General features: G+C 44.2%; 1 protein-coding gene across 1 annotated transcript in view; it reads left to right on the top strand.

Moving 5' to 3' along the window:
* The window catches only part of ZC3H3 (zinc finger CCCH-type containing 3), a 605,196-nt gene that overhangs the window by 525,800 nt on the left and 61,377 nt on the right, over positions 1-18,019 (top strand). Inside the window, exon 10 of the mRNA XM_030219843.1 lies at positions 6,714-6,892. Coding sequence (XP_030075703.1) covers positions 6,714-6,892 — 179 coding nt within the window. The remainder of the gene's footprint in view (positions 1-6,713; positions 6,893-18,019) is intronic.

The raw sequence follows: 18,019 nt of genomic DNA, 5'->3' as shown, positions 1-18,019 counted from the left end.
ACATAGTATGTTCTGTGAGAAAAGTACTTAGTAATATGCGGGTAACCCAGGTGCCCAGCTCCACCTAAGTTCCCTTCTTTCTTAATCTGCAGCCCCATGACCATTCCCTGACTATTAACCCAGTGATATACTTTGACCCCCCCCCTCCCCCTTCTTTCTCCCCTCCTTGCCTTCCCCCCGCCCTCCCACAGTTCCCCCCCTCCCCCCATCTGCCCATGCACTCCTCTTTGCTCAACATCTACTAGAAGAGAGCTGGTCTATGGATGGTAGGGGTCCCCTTCCCCGCCCCAGCATTCGCATCTTTATCATCCATTCTTTCCATTCGATACAATACAATTTGTGCCTAATACATATCAATCCCCAAAGAAACTGGTTCAGTTTACAGTGTAACATAACATGTGCAAATTAAGTGTTCCATTTACCAATTATCAGTGTGCATCTATTGTATGCCCTCGGGTTCCGCTTCGGCCCGCCTTCATTGATTCTCCTCAGCCATTCTGACCCGAGGGGGATGGAGGGTTTTCCCTTAGCAGGCCCTGAGCCTCTTCTGGCGAGTGGTACATTTTCCAGCCACCCACTTCCAGCACTTTAAGCTGAGCCGGGTATAATAACATAAATCGTTGATTTTTCGCTGCCAGCTGGCGGCACACTGGCCCAAACGCCTTCCTGCGCTCTTGCAGGGCCGCAGAATAATCTTGAAAAATTTTTATTGCTGCTCCGTCGAATGACAATGTGTCCCATTTGGAACGGGCCCCTCTCAAGATTTCCTCCTTATGTATAAAGTTGTGCACTTTAATTATAACCACGCGTGGTCGGTTACCTCCTGCAACCCTTCTGCCCAGGCGATGCGCTCTTTCTAGGCAAAGTGGGCCTGCGCTATCCGAAAGCGCAAACTCTGATTTCAACCAGTTCTCAAGCTGGGTCGAAAGGGCTCGATCTGACACCGACTCCGGAATCCCAATCAATCGGAGGTTAGATCTCCGAGATCTATTTTCTAAATCATCTAAGTGTTTGGCTTGTGTTCGCAGCATTGTCTGTAGATCTTGCGCTGCCGAATCTCTTTCTCTATTCGAGTCCTCCAACTCCGATACACGCACTTCAAGTTCCCCCGTTCTTCTAGTTGTTTCTCCAAGCAGCAATTCTACACTCGCCATTTGTTCTGAAAGTTTTGTAAGTTCAGGCTGTAGTGCCGCTTTCACAGCCTCTGAAATTTGTTGTACCTGTAGCGGGTGGAATCTCGGAGGGGAATCCGTAGTCGGGTCAGGCGCCATCTTGGCTTCTCCTGTTCCACGCAATTTCTCGGCGCTTTTTTTCCCCGATTTCAGCGCGGATGCCCGAGTTTCTTTAGTAATAAAGGAATCCATCGATAACCAGAAGTTTGCCTTCCGTTTCAGGGTGATTGCATTCAGATTTCACTCGTTTTTACTGGGGCTAAGGGAAGGGAGACCCCGGAGAGAAGAAAGACACGACTTTCTTCCTCAGACCATCACGTGACCCTTCGATATTGTTTTTAAAGGTAGGGAGCTGGTTGGACGGAGGAGGGTAGGCACTGGGTCGGGGGGGTGTCGATGCGCCGAGGGGGGGTATGTCATCGTTCTGCACCCGGGGGGGGGGTGCAACGGCGAACCGCCCCGCCCTGGGTGGCAGCCCCCCTTGCTACGCCACTGCCAACACCTATCTTTGAGGCACTCTACTATTCACCTTTCCTTCCGCCCAGTGAATTCCATTGACCACCACAATCTGGTGTCTGTCTGTCAGCCAGTTTCTAATCCAGTTCACCACTTTGGGTCCTAACTTCAGCCTGTAAAGCTTATCCAAGAATAGATTATATTTAGTGCATGTCCTCAATCCAATTCTCTGATTCCCAGTCAAAGAATTCAATCAAATTTGATTTGACCTGATTTACCTTTGGTTAAAACCATGTTGCTTTGGATCTTTGTAACCCATTGGATTCCAGGAAATTCACTATCCTTTCTTTCAGCAATGCTTCCGTTGCTTTTCCTGTAGTTTCCTGCTTCTCTGTCACCACTTTTGTGAAGAAAGACCACATCCACACTTCTCCAATCCCATGGAACCTCTCCCATTTCTTTCAAGTTTCATATTTATATGTATCCTTATTGGTTTTATTGTGACATTCCTTCAGATTATTGGTGGACTCCTGATACAGGCCTTTGGGCTGAAACACGATTTTTGTGTTGAGTCCTTCAGTATAATTGAAAAATATTGCTTTCAAGAAAGGACTTTTCATTATTCACACATCACATGGTCTTATTGTTTTAGTTGTTTTCACTGTTTGGTACTATATGATCTTAAGATGGCCAAACAGGTAGAATAGGCGAAAATGAAAACTAGAAGAGTGCATAGGGAGAGGAATGGCCAGTAGGAGAAAGAAGGTGATGATGCCTCTGTAAAAGACTTTGGTGAGACCTCATTTAGAATATTGTATTCAGTTCTGGAGACCACACTTTCAAAAAGATGTAAACAGGGTGAAGTTGGTCCGGCGAGTGTCTACTAAAATGATCAGTGATCTTTGTCATAAAGTGTATGGGGGACAGGCTTTAAAGATCTCAATATGTGTACTTTGGAAGAAAAGCAGGAGAGGGCAAATATGATAGAGACATTTAATTATCTCCATGGCTTAAATGCAAGGAGGCAAGTCTCTTTCGGTTGAAAGGAAGCTCTGGAATAAGGGGAAATAGGATGAAGGTGATTGTCTTGTCTTCCAGGCAGGAACTGGGTTTGTGAGCCCTTGGGCCACTGCCGAGGAGCGGCAGTGGCAGGCAAAACCACCCGACACAGGGATAAGGCAGAACTCTGACAGGGCATCTAGACTTCACCTGCACTTGACCACCGTTCCTCAGGAGTTGAGCCCCTGAGTGCAGATGGCCAGCAGAACTTAACGGACAGGACCGGAACTTGATACCAGCATGCTGCACACAGGGACTAGAACACACAGGGAGGCTAGGCAGAATCCTAGACTAGGACTCTAAGACAGACAAGGGACAGAACTGAAAGCTGCAAGCAGCCACAGAAACAGGGAACAAACACTGGTAGACAAGAGACAGAACTGAAAGCTGCCAGGCAGCCACTGAACAAGAAACACAGACAACCTAGAACTAGACAAAGACATACAATCAAGCAACAAGACTGAGAAACAAGCAATACAGTACACCAGCAGTACAGAACACAAAGCTACACAAAGACTAAACTAGAATCAAGCAAGAATACAGACTAAAAACTGGACTAGGCAGAAGTGCAGCAAGCACCAACAAACCAGGGCCTTAGGCGATGCAAAGGCAAAGCAGAAAGTTTCCAAATGGCTAATAAGCCCAGCAGCAGCTGAGATTAAGCTGCAGCAATCACAAGGCAGCTACGGGTGCTGTGCAGGCTCAAACAAGACAAGGAAGTCGGGCAGGCCGGAAGATCCGGACTGGACTGGGCTGAAGTCTGGAACGGGAAACAGCACACAGACAATCCAATGCAGCCACCAGGTCTGGCCACCAGGGGGCGAGATGACTGAGAGCCTGAAATCTGGGCATGACCATGACAGTGATAGACTCAGAAGTAACTTGAGAAAATACTTCTTCATGGAAATTATGAATTCATGGAACAGCCTCCTAGTGGAGGTAGTAGAGATAAAAACTGCATCTGAACTCAAAAAGGCTTGGGACAAGTACATAGGATCTCTAGGGGAGAGGAAGGGATGGCAGGTGACATGGATGGGCAGACTGTTTCTATTGTCAATCACTGGCAGGACTGCCAGCCTTTTGTTCCAGAATCTGTAGTGGGGATGCAAAAATCAAAGTCCATTACTCTGTTAAAACCACTAGAGATCTCTGCAATCCTTAAGGGATTGAGGGGCCTCTACATTTATTTATTTGGAGCCTGAGCCATAACCAAGTGTGTCAATTTCTGGCTTCCTGGCTTTGAGAGCTTGAATCAGGTGTGCTATGTACCCACACTAGGACTGACAGTCTTTTAAGTGTTCCCCCCCCCCCCCCCTCTTTTGCCATAAGAACATAAGACTAGCTGTACTGGGTCAGATCAGTGGTCCATCTAGCCCAGTATCCTGTTTTCCACACAGCGGCCAAGCCAGGTCACAAGTACCTGGCAGAAACCCAATTGTGGCAACACTCCATACAAATCCCAGGGCAAGCAGTTGCTTCCCATGTCTGCCTCAATAGCAGACTATGGACTTTTCCTCCAGGAATTTGTCCTAACCTTTTTTAAATCTAGATACGCTAACCGCTGTTACTATATCCTCCGGCAAAGAGTTCCAGAGCTTAACTATTGTTGTGAAAAAATATTTCCTCCTATTTGTTTTAAAAGTATTTCCATGTAACTTCCTCGAGTATCCCCTAGTCTTTGTACTTTTGAAACGAGTAAAAAATAGATTTACTTCTTACTCATTCTACACCACTGAGGATTTTGTAGAGTTCAGTCATATCTCCCCTATCTGTCTCTTTTCCATGTTGAAGAGCCCTAACGTCTTTAGCCTTTCCTCATATGAGAGGATTTCCATCCCCTTCATCATTTTGGTCGCTGTTCTTTGAACCTTTTCTAATTCCACTATATCTTTTTTGAGATACCGCGACCAGAACTGAACTCAATACTCAAGGTGCGGACACACCATGGAGTGATACAAAGGCATTTTAGTGTTTTCGGTCTTATTCACCATTCCTTTCCTAATAATTCCTAGCATCCTAGTTGCTTTTTTTGACCGCCACCACACACTGAGCAGAAGATTTCAGTGTATTATCTACAACGACACCCAGATATTTTTCTTGAGCACTGACCCCTAAGGTGGACCCTAGCATCAGATAACTATGATACAGATTATTCTTTCCAATGTGCATCACCTTGCATTTGTCCACATTAAATTTTATCTGCCATTTGAATGCCCAGTCTTCCAGTTTCCTAAGGTCTTCCTTCAATATTTCACAGTCCGCACATGTTTTAACAACCTTGAATAGTTTTGTATCATCTGCAAATTTGATCATCTCACTTATCATCCCAATTTCCATATCATTTATAAATATGTTAAATAGTACCGGTCCCAGTACAGATTCCTGAGGCATTCCACTGTTCACCCTCCTCCATTGAGAGAAATGACCATTTAAACCTACCTTCTGTTTTCTGTCCAATGACTAATTCCTAATCCACACCAGCACCTTGCCTCCTATCCCTTGACTCTTTAATTTTCTCAGGAGTCTCTCACTTTCTGAAAATCTAGATATACTACATGCCTTCGACCATTTCTGGACACAGCTACTCTTCACATCCTGACTCACTCATTTGTCATGTCCAGTATCGACTATTGCAATGAATTGTTTAATGGCATTTGCCAAAGAGAGCTGCGTTGACTACAACTACTGCAGAAAACGGTGGTAAAACTAATTTTGGGTAAGTGTAAATACAATTATGTCACTCCCCTCTTAGGCCAGGAACATTGGTTACCTGTATATACACGTGTCTATTATAAGATCATTGTCATGATTCATAAAACCCTAACTACTGGCCAACCCCCCATCATGTCTCAGTACCTCCTACCATATACCCAGTCTTGGGAACTCCATTCTGCTGCACATATTCTCAGTATTCCTGTGCCCTGTGAAGTACCACTGGCCTGTTTCAGGAAAACTATATTCTTCATATCTGGACCCGTGCTTTGGAATTCTCTCCCTATCCCCTACGTAATGTACAGTCACAAACAGACTTTAAGTCGTGACCTCTATGGGTCTGTAGCATAAGCCCTCTGCTGCACACAAGAGCAGGGATTGAGAGATTTAGCCTGCTTTGACTCCCCCCCACCCAGTTATCCCATACCCTCACTTTGTTTATCTATCTATCCCTCCCTCCTCCTCCCTTCCTTACTCTCTTCTTTCCTATGCACATTGTAGTTCTTTTCATTGACTCTCTTATTTAGGTATTTTTGTAAACCTCTTTGATGGTTGTCGCCTTTTAGCGGTATATCAAACAAAAAAGAAACTTGAAACAAGCAATAAACTTTGGTACTTTTTAACGTACTAAAATAAAATGCATCAGCAAGCAAAAATTATATTACTGTTGCCTGTGTTAAGGTTTCTCCAGAGCTGTATTGTATTGGCAATATTCATATCACCATTGCCTGTTTGAGGTTCCCCTGAGGAAGGTCTAGTTTGTTTGTTCTTCACCATTTTGAATAAAAGCTCTGGTTTTTCATCCTGGTGCAACCTTTTGTGGTCATTCCCACCCTTGTTCTTTTCTGACTTGTTTGATTGTGGGAGTGGACTGGTTTCTTCTTGGACTGTTTTTACTTAGGGGGAGATGCCATCACAATTGAACATTCCTGGTCATTAAGAGCAATATAACACACTAAACATGATGTTTGCTTTCTTGGCCACCAATGGTCTTTCTACAAAAATGGGGACTGGGGTTTTGGGGAGGATGAAAACTGGGAAAAATAATGTCCAAAAAATGAGTCTGCCCTCTGTGTCTTGTTTCTCCTTCTCCACAGGCCAGCAATGGCACTGCCTTCCCAAAGACCTATCCATGCCTGAAGTTGTGAGAATGTTGCCTAAAGGAAATTGGAAATTACACCTGTTTTGGGAACTAAATGGAGCAGTGTCACAAGTGAAATGTTTAATTATATTCAGTACCTCTAACCAGAATCCTAAAATTAATTCTGATCATCATTAATGTTCTAAAATATTTTGTTGCTTCTTTAACTTTAGTGTAAAAAGAAACACACCCTGCTTTGCCCAGACTTTGCCAAAAATGGCAGCTGTCCCAGAGGAGCACAGTGCAAACTGCAACATCGTCAAAGGAAGAATCCAAAGAGATGCTTCGATGCCAGTGGTCACCCTGAAGAGAACACCATGGCACGAAACAGAAGATCTGTTGAGGAGCCAGGGTAAGACAATAACAGGCATTCTATCTTCATCTGTGTTAGATTCAGCACTCCTGCCAACAGTTTTTGATTCTTCTGTTGACCTACCTTTTGTCAAATTCTGCCTAGTGAGAATTAGTTCTCCAAATCTCTATATCAGTCCCCATCTGAAATGCCTCACCAGTGCCTTGTATGATAGCACAGGAATCCAAAATGACAGAATAACATAGCAACGTGTCTCTCTGTTGTTTTTGAAACTACATTGGTTTCCTATTGGGTGGTGTGCTTAGTTTAAAGTTTTAGTTTATCAATAGAAATCAAACAAAATAAAACATGGAAAAGAAAATAAGATGATACCTTTTTTATTGGACATAACTTAATACATTTCTTGATTAGCTTTCGAAGGTTGCCCTTCTTCGTCAGATTGGAAAGGGCAACCTTCGAAAGGTAATCAAGAAATGTATTAAGTTATGTCCAATAAAAAGGTATCATCTTATTTTCTTTTCCATGTTTTATTTTGTTTGATTTCTATTGATAACCTTTAAGAGTGGACTAACACGGCTACCACACATCTCTACTTAAGTTTTAGTTTTACTTAATAGAGCATCGTTATGTAATGCTTTAAGCATTACATAACGATGCTCAAGTATTGTAATATCCCTGTGTGATTATCGCCCTACTAGATCTTTGCAGTCACAGGAGAAACACTCGGTCCCTTTGTTTCACCAAGTCTGTCTTAAAGCAAATTGCACTCGTATGTTCTCTGTTGCAGGTCAAGCTATGTGAAATGCTCTACCATTAGAGTTGAGGCAGATTCATTCCTTACTGTCTTTTGGAAAACATCTTAAGGTTTTCCTACTTCAGCAAGTTTATAATTAATTTTGTATGATTATGGTTTGTAATTTGTTTTGTGTTTTTGTTGTTTTAGGATTATATTTTACTATATATTTAACAACTAGTAAAAGAGGCCCGTTTCTGAGCAAATGAAACGGGCGCTAGCAAGGTTGTCGTCGGCAACACCCCCCCTGCCAACCCCCCCCCCCCCGCCAACCCCTTCATTGTTGTGGCATTGCTCCGCCCTCAACGTCATGATGTTTGACGCGAGGGCGGGGCCTGTAGCGATTTCCCACCCCCCTGCCTCCCTTCCTCCCTGGCAACCCCTTGGTTGTTCTGCCATTGCTCCACCCTCGAGGGCGAGGCCTGTAGCGATTTCCCACCCCCCCGCCTCCCTCCCTCCCAATCCCTTCGTTGTTCTGCCATTGCTCCTCCATCGAGGGCGGGGCACGGAGCGATTTTGGTGGCTTCACCACCACGAACCTTCAAACCTTTTTGAAGGAAGTCAGGGCTTGGCTTCACTGACGTCACTGTCTTCAGAACGTTGAGGGTGAGTTTTATATATATAGATATTGTTGGCACTTGCCCATTTACTATTTAAACAAATCAGATCTATTAGAGGCAAAGTATCTCCATTACTATGATACTTATAAGTTGATAGAGGAAAAGACTTCAGACCCTCGGTAACAGCTGACAATCTTTTTTTATATGAAACAGCTGACTGCTCTGCTCTGCTCTGCGTGGCTGAATTTAAGCTCACGCTGGCGAGAATCCTCATTAGTCAAAAAACCTCTATAGCACTAGCAATGATATTCTTTCATCTGAATGCTGTGTATATACGGTACTATACAAGTACTTAGCTGTGGTTGTGCTGGAGTAATTATGGATGTCCATGCTCAACAGCGAGCTCCTGTTTCACTCAGCACTTCTTAAGGAGCCGGACCATACAACCCTTCACAGCACCTGCAACAGTAAGAATATTCTCTTGAAACAAGTTATCATCTATGGGAGGAGAGTAATTGGCTAACACTCCTATGTGAACAATTGGTAGTCACCTTCCAAAACCGCCAGCTGTCTTAATTATGGCACCTGACGCTAGGCAGAAGACCTTTAAATCACTTCCTGCTTGTCTCCCGCCTATCATAACTATGAAACATTTAAAGGGCCAAATATCTGGCTCAACTACTCTTAAAGGAACACTTTCCATTCAAGTTTACTGTTTAAGCCTTGAGGCATTAAAGATCTCAATTTATATATCCAGCGCTGTTCCTGTTACCGAGGGTCTGAAGTCTTTTCCTCTGTCAACTTATAAGTATCATAGTAATGGAGATATTTTGCCTCTAATAGATTTTACTAGATATGTAATATTGTAACCTGCTTAGATTTATTTTTTGATAGGTGAGACATAAGGTTTTTTAAATAATTAAAATAAAATAACTTAAATGGCAGATCAGAAAGATCAAATAATCACAATTATTTGTGGAGAGGCAAACTATAACTAATCAATACACAAAAATAAAGTTTGCTCTTAGAGGGAAATTTTGCAATGCACGTAAAATTAAGTAATTTAACAACTCAAACATTAGAGCTCCTGATAGCGTTTTTCTCTTTATGTATGCACTATTCTGTTATATAGAGCATCATTTCTATCATCGGTTTCAAGTTAAGGGGAAAAAATAAACAGTGAAAAAACCTCCATTTGGAGAAAAATGACTGTTCCTAAAAAAAAAAAAAAAAATTATTATTAGAGTGCAATTCCAAATATCCCCTGATACTAGCAAAATTATTCCAAAATTGCAATAAATCTATGTTCTAACATCCAGTCATTACCATGATCAAAAAGGAATCAAGAACTTCTTTCAAACAGCTTCCATTTTTGAAGTGTTGCGAATGTTCCATCAGTTTCAGGCATTTTTCATCAAATGGAGTATATTTCACTGTTTCCCCTTGAAACCAATGATAGAAATGATTCTCTGTATAATAGAATAGCGTATACATAAAGAGAAAATGCTATCAAGAGCTCTGAGGTTTCAGTTGTTAAATTATTTAATTTTAAGTGCATTTCCCTCTAAGAGCAAACTTTATTTTTCTGTATTGATAGGTCAGAAAGATCTAAATGTCCCATCCTGTCTGCTCAGCAGTGATAATGCAATTGGGTAGATGTACAAATAAATTTCCATATAGATCCCAACCTCCAACCTCCAGTGCCCTTTCCCCAGTGGCCATCATTTAACCTTTCAGTGTCGTACCTTTTAGGATTGTATCTGCTATGCCATTCATATTACCCCCAGGGCTTTCTCATAGATATGATGACTTCAGGGTTGCAACTGCAAAGTTTGCATGGAAATCCAACTTTCATCCTATATGTAAATAAGGTGTCAAATAGTTCCCTGCTTCTTTAAGGTAAAATTGTGACAGTGCAGATGTGTGCACAATGATTCTGGCTTCTTTGCAGCGATGGTTATATACAATACAATTCTCTTTCCATGAAACAAAGATGCTTAAATTCTAGGAAGATGGGCCTGGGCTAGAATTAATTCTGGTTCAGAAACTTTGAACTGTCAGCAGACCTAGAAGTGTGTCCTCATCCTCAGTGATTGGTACTCTCTGCTGCCTTCTCCTGATGGGTGCAACATCTTACCCATGTTGTAGCGATCTCCTGTTTGGATCCGCTTCTAGGAAGGCTCATCAGTGCCTATTCAGGTGCTGCTCTCTCCTGTTAACCTATGGATGCAAAAGTCCCAGAAAGGCAAATTTACTTAGTGTGGGGTGCAGTCAGGGCCGTGCCAACACGGTAAGCACCGCAGGGGGGCGCCGACCTCTGGAGGGCACCGCCGCGGTGCTTACCTTCGCCGCTTACCTGAGCTCCGCGCCGCCGAGGCCTTTAAACCTATTACCTCTGTGGCTCCGACGGTCACAGCAGCATCAGTGAAAGCGCTGCCGACGTCTCCCTTCCCTTCGCGCTCGTTGGTTCCCTCAGTGTCCCGCCTTCTTCTGACGTTAGAAGAAGGCGGGACACTGAGGAAACCAACGAGCGCGAAGGGAAGAGAGATGTCGGCAGCGCTTTCACTGACGCTGCTGCGACCGGAGGTAAAAGATTTAAAGGCCCCAGGGCGCGGAGCTGAGATAAGGGAAGGGCAGAGAGGCATGGATGGGAGGACAGGGCCCAGGGAGAGGAGAAATTGCTGGAAATGGAGGGGAGGGGAGAGAGAAGAATTGCTGGCTATGGATGGAGGAGGGAAGGGCAGAGAGGGACATGGATGGGAGGGCAGGGCCCAGGGAGAGGAGAAATTGCTGGAAATGGAGGGGAGGGGAGAGAGGAAAATTGCTGGCTATGGATGGAGGAGGGAAGGGCAGAGAGGGACAAGGATGGGACGGCAGGGCCCAGGGAGAGGAGAAATTGCTGGAAATGGAGGGGAGGGGAGAGAGGAGAATTGCTGGCTATGGATGGAGGGGGGAAGGGCAGAGAGGGACATGGATGGGAGGGCAGGGCCCAGGGAGAGGAGAAATTGCTGGAAATGGAGGGGAGGGGAGAGAGGAAAATTGCTGGCTATGGATGGAGGAGGGAAGGGCAGAGAGGGACATGGATGGACATGGATGGGAGGACAGGGCCCAGGGAGAGAGGAGAAATTGCTGGAAATGGATATAGAGCAAGAGATGAAGAAGAAAGGAGGACAGTAAAGAAATAAATGGAAAGGAAGCCCTGGAAATGGAGTTAAGAGGACAGATAGCAGCAGAATCAGATACTGGGCCAGCATGATCAGAAAAAGAAAGTCACCAGACAACAAAGGTAGAAAAAAATCATTTTATTTTCATTTTAGCGTTTGGAATATGTCCACTTTGAGAATTTACATCTGCTATCTTATTTTGCAATGTATAGCAATTTGTTTCTAAGACTATTGCTGACAATTCCTTTCAGTGTGGCAAGTGGTGAGCGATTATTTTCATGGTTAAAGATCATAAAAAATAATTTGTGATCTATTTGTTGAGCAATCCCACAAAGATGCACTCCATCTTTCAGCTCCTATTTCCTTTGCATCTTGTGCCACACGGGGGGGTGGGGGGGGGGGACGGGACGGGACGCCAACTGATAGTCTGCAGGGGGGGCGCCAGAGACCCTAGGCACGGCCCTGGGTGCAGTCCCATCTATAATCTTCTTTATGTTCTGCCATAAATAGCAATGCTTTTTTTCTAGATTTCAAGCAGTATTACAATGTAGCCAAAATATTCTCTTCCATGCTACATGTAAATTGTCTTGGATAGTACATCTTATGGGAAAGACTCTTTAAAAAGAGAAGAAAATGATGCTGGCAATCTGTCAGTTCTTTTGTTCCCTTCTGCTGGTGTGCAGTCCCCTGGGAGCCAGAATGTGGGCTGCGCCAAGAAACACATTCACAAAATAATGCTCACAATTTAGGCCAGCTGTCATTGCATCACTTGGTGTCAACTCAATCAAAACAATGAGCAAGTATTCCTAACTGTCAAACAACACTGAATGCTTCCAAAAACTGTTCTATTGAGTTAAACTAGTTCAATCAACATTCATAACAATGAGAAGGCTATCACAAAAATCCCCACCCCTGAACTGACATCCTGGTGATGTAGATGTGCATCCCTTTTGTATGTGGAGTGGAGGAATAGCCTAGTGGTTAGTGCAGTGGACTTTGATCCTGGTGAACTGAGTTTGATTCCCACTGCAGCTCCTTGTGACTCTGGGCAAGTCACTTAACCCTCCATTGTCCCTGGTACAAAATAAGTACCTGAATATATGTAAACCGCTTTGAATATAGTTGCAAAAAAAAAAAAAAACCTCAGAAAGGCGGTATATCAAGTCCCATTTCCCTTTCCCTTTAAGTAGAGAAGGGATAGTGTGCCACATTATCAGCAAAACTATTGACAGGGATAGTCCTTGACAGAGGAGAGCTGAGAATGAGAAGATCATTATTACAAAGCTTGGTGGTAAGACATGGGAGGTTGGTGCTGGGTGTTAGGCTAAGTGATCAGAAGCCGCATATTACTACTACTACTACTACTAACTAGCATTTCTAAAGCGCTACTAGGGTTACGCAGCGCTGTACAATTTAAACATAGAAGGACGGTCCCTGCTCAAAGAGCTTACAATCTAAGGACAAGAGAACAATCTAAAGACAAGTGAACAATCTAGAGGACGAGTGAACAGTTAATCTGATAGGGTGGATAGATTGGGGCATTCTATCTATCTCGAGCGGTTAGGCGCCGAAGGCAGCATTGAAGAGGTGAGTTTTAAGCAGAGATTTGAAGATGGGTAAGGAGGGGGCATTGTGACATGGAGCAGAGCCCAAGTCTTAAGAGCTCCTGTCACAGGATTAGGACCCTATAATAAGGAGGATGTTAACAGAAGAGAGTATGTGTGGGTCCCTTCATCAACCAGGTTGGAATGTATTGGAGTATGTTTATGATCTTACTCCAACAGAGTATGCTTATGATCTTATTCCAACACAAGGTTGATGACACAAGGGTTGAGTGTATTGCTGCAGTATCACAATGTGGTCTGATTAGAACAGTCTGTAATCGGCCACATCCCTTTGGCAATGCTACCAGTAATACGGACTGCTGCCCTCAGCCTTAAGGTTTGAACAAGAGCTAGCTGCGTGACTAGATCACACCCATAGCACAGCCCAATCATGTCATACCCACAGCATAATGAAACTACTTCATACCCTTTGGAAGTTTAAATACTTGCTGTTAACATAGTGCTATAGTAGATGTTCTGATGATGCCAGTAGGCAGTAAAATTAATTTTAAATAAATAATGGTAAAGACCAATTGGCCCACCCACTCTGCCTAGTTTTTCTGATCTATTTTGCTAAGCTGCTAGCTGTAGAAGCTTGACTTCATTATCTTCTTATCCAGGTCAAGTTATATTGGTTTTCTCTCGTTCTCTGCCATCCTGCGTAGATGAATATTATTATACTTTAGACGGTCCAGCTAGGGTTTGAGCAGGATGACATTGCTCCCCTGGGTACTCTGAAGCCTCCAGTAGACTGAAAAGGATCAGGTGTGGCCTCCACCACATCTTCTGCCGGTGTGGAAAAGGACTTTTGAACCAGAAACCAAGCTGTCCAGGTCTCTCTTCTCAGTCCCTTGTCCACTCAGGAAGAGAAAAACAAAACAATGTTTCCACACTGGCACAGTACCTAAAAACAGTCACGCCCTCTTCTTATGCATGTAACTTAATAGTTGAATCTTCTATCTTCTCATATATAAACAAACTCACAGCATGTTGGACATTTTTGCAAATTATCCTCAGCTTCCTCTCCATGGCTAAGCTAGTGAACATGCATACCAGATTCACCTTGGAAATTACTGCTCGCCTCAGCACTTGCTCTGCTCTTTAGACAACTGCGCTTAAAATTGGGGGTTTTAAACAAGATTAGCGTCTTTCTCTTACTCTTGGGCTCAGCTTTCACCAGCCACCACACCCTGAATACTATTGTTGCAGGAATTGGGATAGGAATTTGTGATGCTTCAGGAGTCAGACAGCACACACCAGAATGAGAGAGAAATCTTCTTTATTTGCCAGCAAACAAAGCAGGACATCAGTTCTAGCTCTCTTCTCCTCTCTTAGCTCTTTGTGTCTTTCTCTCAGCTCTCTGTGTCTTTGTCTCAGCTGCTTCTCTTCTTATGCTGTCTCTCCTGTTGTCTTCCAGCTTTCTTCCTTTCTTCTGAGCTCCTTCTGACGTAAACTGCTTCTGCTCCTACTTAAATAGGGTCCTAAGCCCTCCTCCTAGCCTAGCCCCCTTTACTCCCAATTGGTTTAAGGAATAGATTGGTCACCTTGCCTCAACCAATCATTACTTTTGAAATATCAGTTACATAGGTTTGGTATTCCTCAAACTGACCCAGTCCTACACTTAGCTTATAATTAATCAAGGAGACGAGAGCTAACTAGCCCTGACCTCGTTCACCTATCAGCTTATATATTAAACCAGCCAGAACTGCAGATAAGTCTAACCACATGTTGATCTCCTCAACTGCAGTCTTAAACAGCAGACAAAGAGTAATACAGAATTTAACAGACATTCTACATTTAACTACACAGAGTAAACATATTCTAAATATCAAAAACTTGTAAATACTAATCTATTGCCTCTCTCTAAACAGTATTTCTTCTAAGCATTTTAAACTAATCCTAAACAAACAGCCTGCTATATACCGGCTCATAATAGAATACATGTGTTTGCTTAGCAATCCATCCCTCACAAGGTTGAAAGAAATTCCTGTGTCTGACCTTTCTAACCCAGCCCAGCAAATGTAAATAACTTAAACCAGATAACATTCCTTCACTTGCTAGCAGAACTGAGAATTTAAAATAATATCTGAGCACCTTTAAACAAAATTAACCCTTCATATGATTTCTCAGAATTATTCAATTTCTTTTGCTCACTGCCTCATTCCCCCCTTTGAGACTAAAATCAGCTTATGCAGAGATAAGTCTCACAACTCAGACTCTGGAGATTATAGTGGTCCTAACTAGGAATAACATTTTCTTTCTTCCTAATCTAAAACAAATACAGCAAACTAATTAAGCAGTAATATTTCAACAGTCTGTGCTAATCACAGATTACTCTCATATAATGTTCTCAGTCTTTGAGTTCTTATACCAGTTGGGATAGACCCTCAACTGACAAGGATCAAGCTTTCAAATTCCAAGAAAGCCAGAATCAGGCAAGAAAGAGTCTCAGTATGAAGCCGAAGTTCAGCCGCTCCTGCAGTATGCAGTTGACCCTTCTTTTCAGCTAGTAGATTCTTTGATTCGGGTCAGGCGCAACTTCAATGGCTCCGCTGGATCTCTTTCTGCTCTCCACTGTTTAGGCTCCGTCTGATCCGTGCTGGGCTCAGTCTGGTCAGCAGACTTAATTCGAGACCAATGGACCCATGGAGTTATCCCTGCGACCTTCACAGCTGTAGGGGTAGAAAGCAAAACAGTAAAAGGTCCTTTCCATCGGGGCCCCAAAGGCTGGAGCCTCCAGTCTTTCACCCAAACTCTATCCCCTGGCAGGAAGGAATGTACCTGAGCCTGGAAGGGGACAGGGTTTATTTCTCTCACATAAGACTGAAGCTCAGAAATTATCTTACCCAGGAGGGCTACCTGCTCCTGCACCTGGGCAGACCCTAAAATCCCTATGTCTCCCTTAATTCCCTGTAAAATGGCTGGGGGCTTCCCATACACAATTTCAAAGGGAGAGAGGGCTGTTCCTTTAGTTGGAGTGCATCGGAGACGGAAAAGGGCTAGTGGCAGTGCCTGTGGCCATTTCAATTGGGTTTCCTGACAAATCTTTGCTAGGCTATTTTTCAAGGTTCTGTTTGCCCGCTCAACCTGCCCTGAACTCTGGGGACGATAGGCACAATGCAATTTCCAGGTAATGCGCAAAGCGCGGGACAGGGCCTGAAGTGTAGCTTCAACAAAGGCGGGACCATTATCTGAACCTATGGCAAGAGGCAGTCCATACCTGGGGATGACATCCCTAAGGAGGGCTCGAGCTACTTCTGTGGCTTTCTCAGTGACTGTAGGATATGCTTCCACCCACCCAGAAAAGGTACAGACCATGACTAAGAGGTATCGGAACCTACCACTCCTGGGCATTTCTGTGAAGTCTATAACTAGGGACTCAAAGGGTGTTAGTCCTCTAAACTGAACTCCTGGTGGAATACGGGGTCCCTGACGAGCATTATTCTGGGCACAGAGAGTACATCGGGCAGAGGCAGTGGCAACCAGACTATCCAATCCTTCCAGCACCACTACTCGATTGAGTAGGCGGGCTAGTGCTGTTTTCCCTAAGTGTGATAGGTCATGAGCTTGAGACACTACAGGCCAAGCTAGGTGGCGTGGCACCAGAACTCTGGTATCAGGGAGATGTAACCAGCCATCAGGTCTCCTTACTGCACCTTCTTCTTGAGCCCATTTCTCTTCCATTTGGGTATACATAGGTGTCCATTCTTGCAATCGAATTTGGAACAGGGGGGTCACAGTACTTGCTGGGGGTCCTCGAGCAGCTTCCTTGGCCACCCGATCAGCATGACGGTTCCCTCGGGCCACTGGAGTATCTATTCTTTGGTGTCCCCTGCAATGAATGACAGCTACCTTCTTAGGGGCCCACACAGCCTCTAGCAACTGAAGTATTTCAGGTCCATACTTAACAGGTTGGCCTGCAGCATTTATGAGTCCCTTTTCCTTATACAAAGCTCCATGAGCATGTAGAGTTGTGAAGGCATATTTGGAATCAGTATAAATGTTGGTTACCAGTCCTGCTGCTAACTCCAGAGCTCGTATGAGGGCCACAAGTTCTGCTTTCTGAGCTGAAGTTCCTTGGGGCAGGGCTCTTGCTTCTATCACCTTGTCTTCTGTCACCACAGCATAGCCTGCCAGTCGCTTGGAGTTCTCCACATAACTGCTTCCATCTGTGAAATAAATTACATCTGGGTCCCTCCATGGAACATCTTTAAGATCTGGTCGACTGGAATACACTTCATCCATGGTTTGGATACAGTCATGATCCGGTGGTCCCTCAGATGCTGGCAAAAGAGTGGCGGGATTGAATGTAGCCCCTGTTTCCAGGTGTATCCGTGGATTCTCACACAAACTAGCTTGGTACTTAACCATGCGGTTATTTGTAAACCAGTGGTTGCCCTTATACTCCATGAGGGTGAGAACTGCATGGGGGACTTTAACAACCAGTTCTTGCCCCAAGGTCAACTTATCAGCTTCCTGGACCAGTAAGGCTGTTGCTGCAATGGCCCTCATGCAGGCTGGCCATCCTTTAGCCACTCCATCCAGCTGTTTAGACAGGTATGCAACAGGCCTCTGCCAGGATCCCATCATCTGGGTCAGCACACCCAGAGCAACCCCCTGTCTCTCATGGACATACAATGAGAAAGGTTTCTCCACATCAGGAAGGCCTAACGCAGGGGCTTGGAGTAGGGCTTTCTTTATGGCAATGAAGGATTGTTGAGCAGTAGATCCCCATTCAAATGGTTCCTTTTCACCCCCCTTTGTGGCTTGGTATAGGGGTTTCGCCATCAATGCAAAATTTGGAATCCAAATTCTGCAGAATCCGGCTGCTCCCAGAAATTCCCTAACTTCCCTTCTGGACTTGGGTTGGAGAATTGCAGCTACTGCTTGCTTCCTACTAGCATCCAATCTCCGACTTCCCTGGGAAATGCAAAAGCCCAGATACTTCACTTCTGACTGACAAAGTTGGGCCTTTGAGCGTGAGACCTTATAGCCTGCATCCAAGAGTAGCTCCAGCAATTCTCTGGTAGCCTCAAAACACTCTT

Source organism: Microcaecilia unicolor, chromosome 1 (assembly GCF_901765095.1).
Source record: "Microcaecilia unicolor chromosome 1, aMicUni1.1, whole genome shotgun sequence".
NCBI lineage: Eukaryota > Metazoa > Chordata > Amphibia > Gymnophiona > Siphonopidae > Microcaecilia > Microcaecilia unicolor.
The sequence above is the reverse complement of the archived record's forward strand: the minus strand, read 5'-3'. Positions and strand labels throughout refer to the sequence as shown.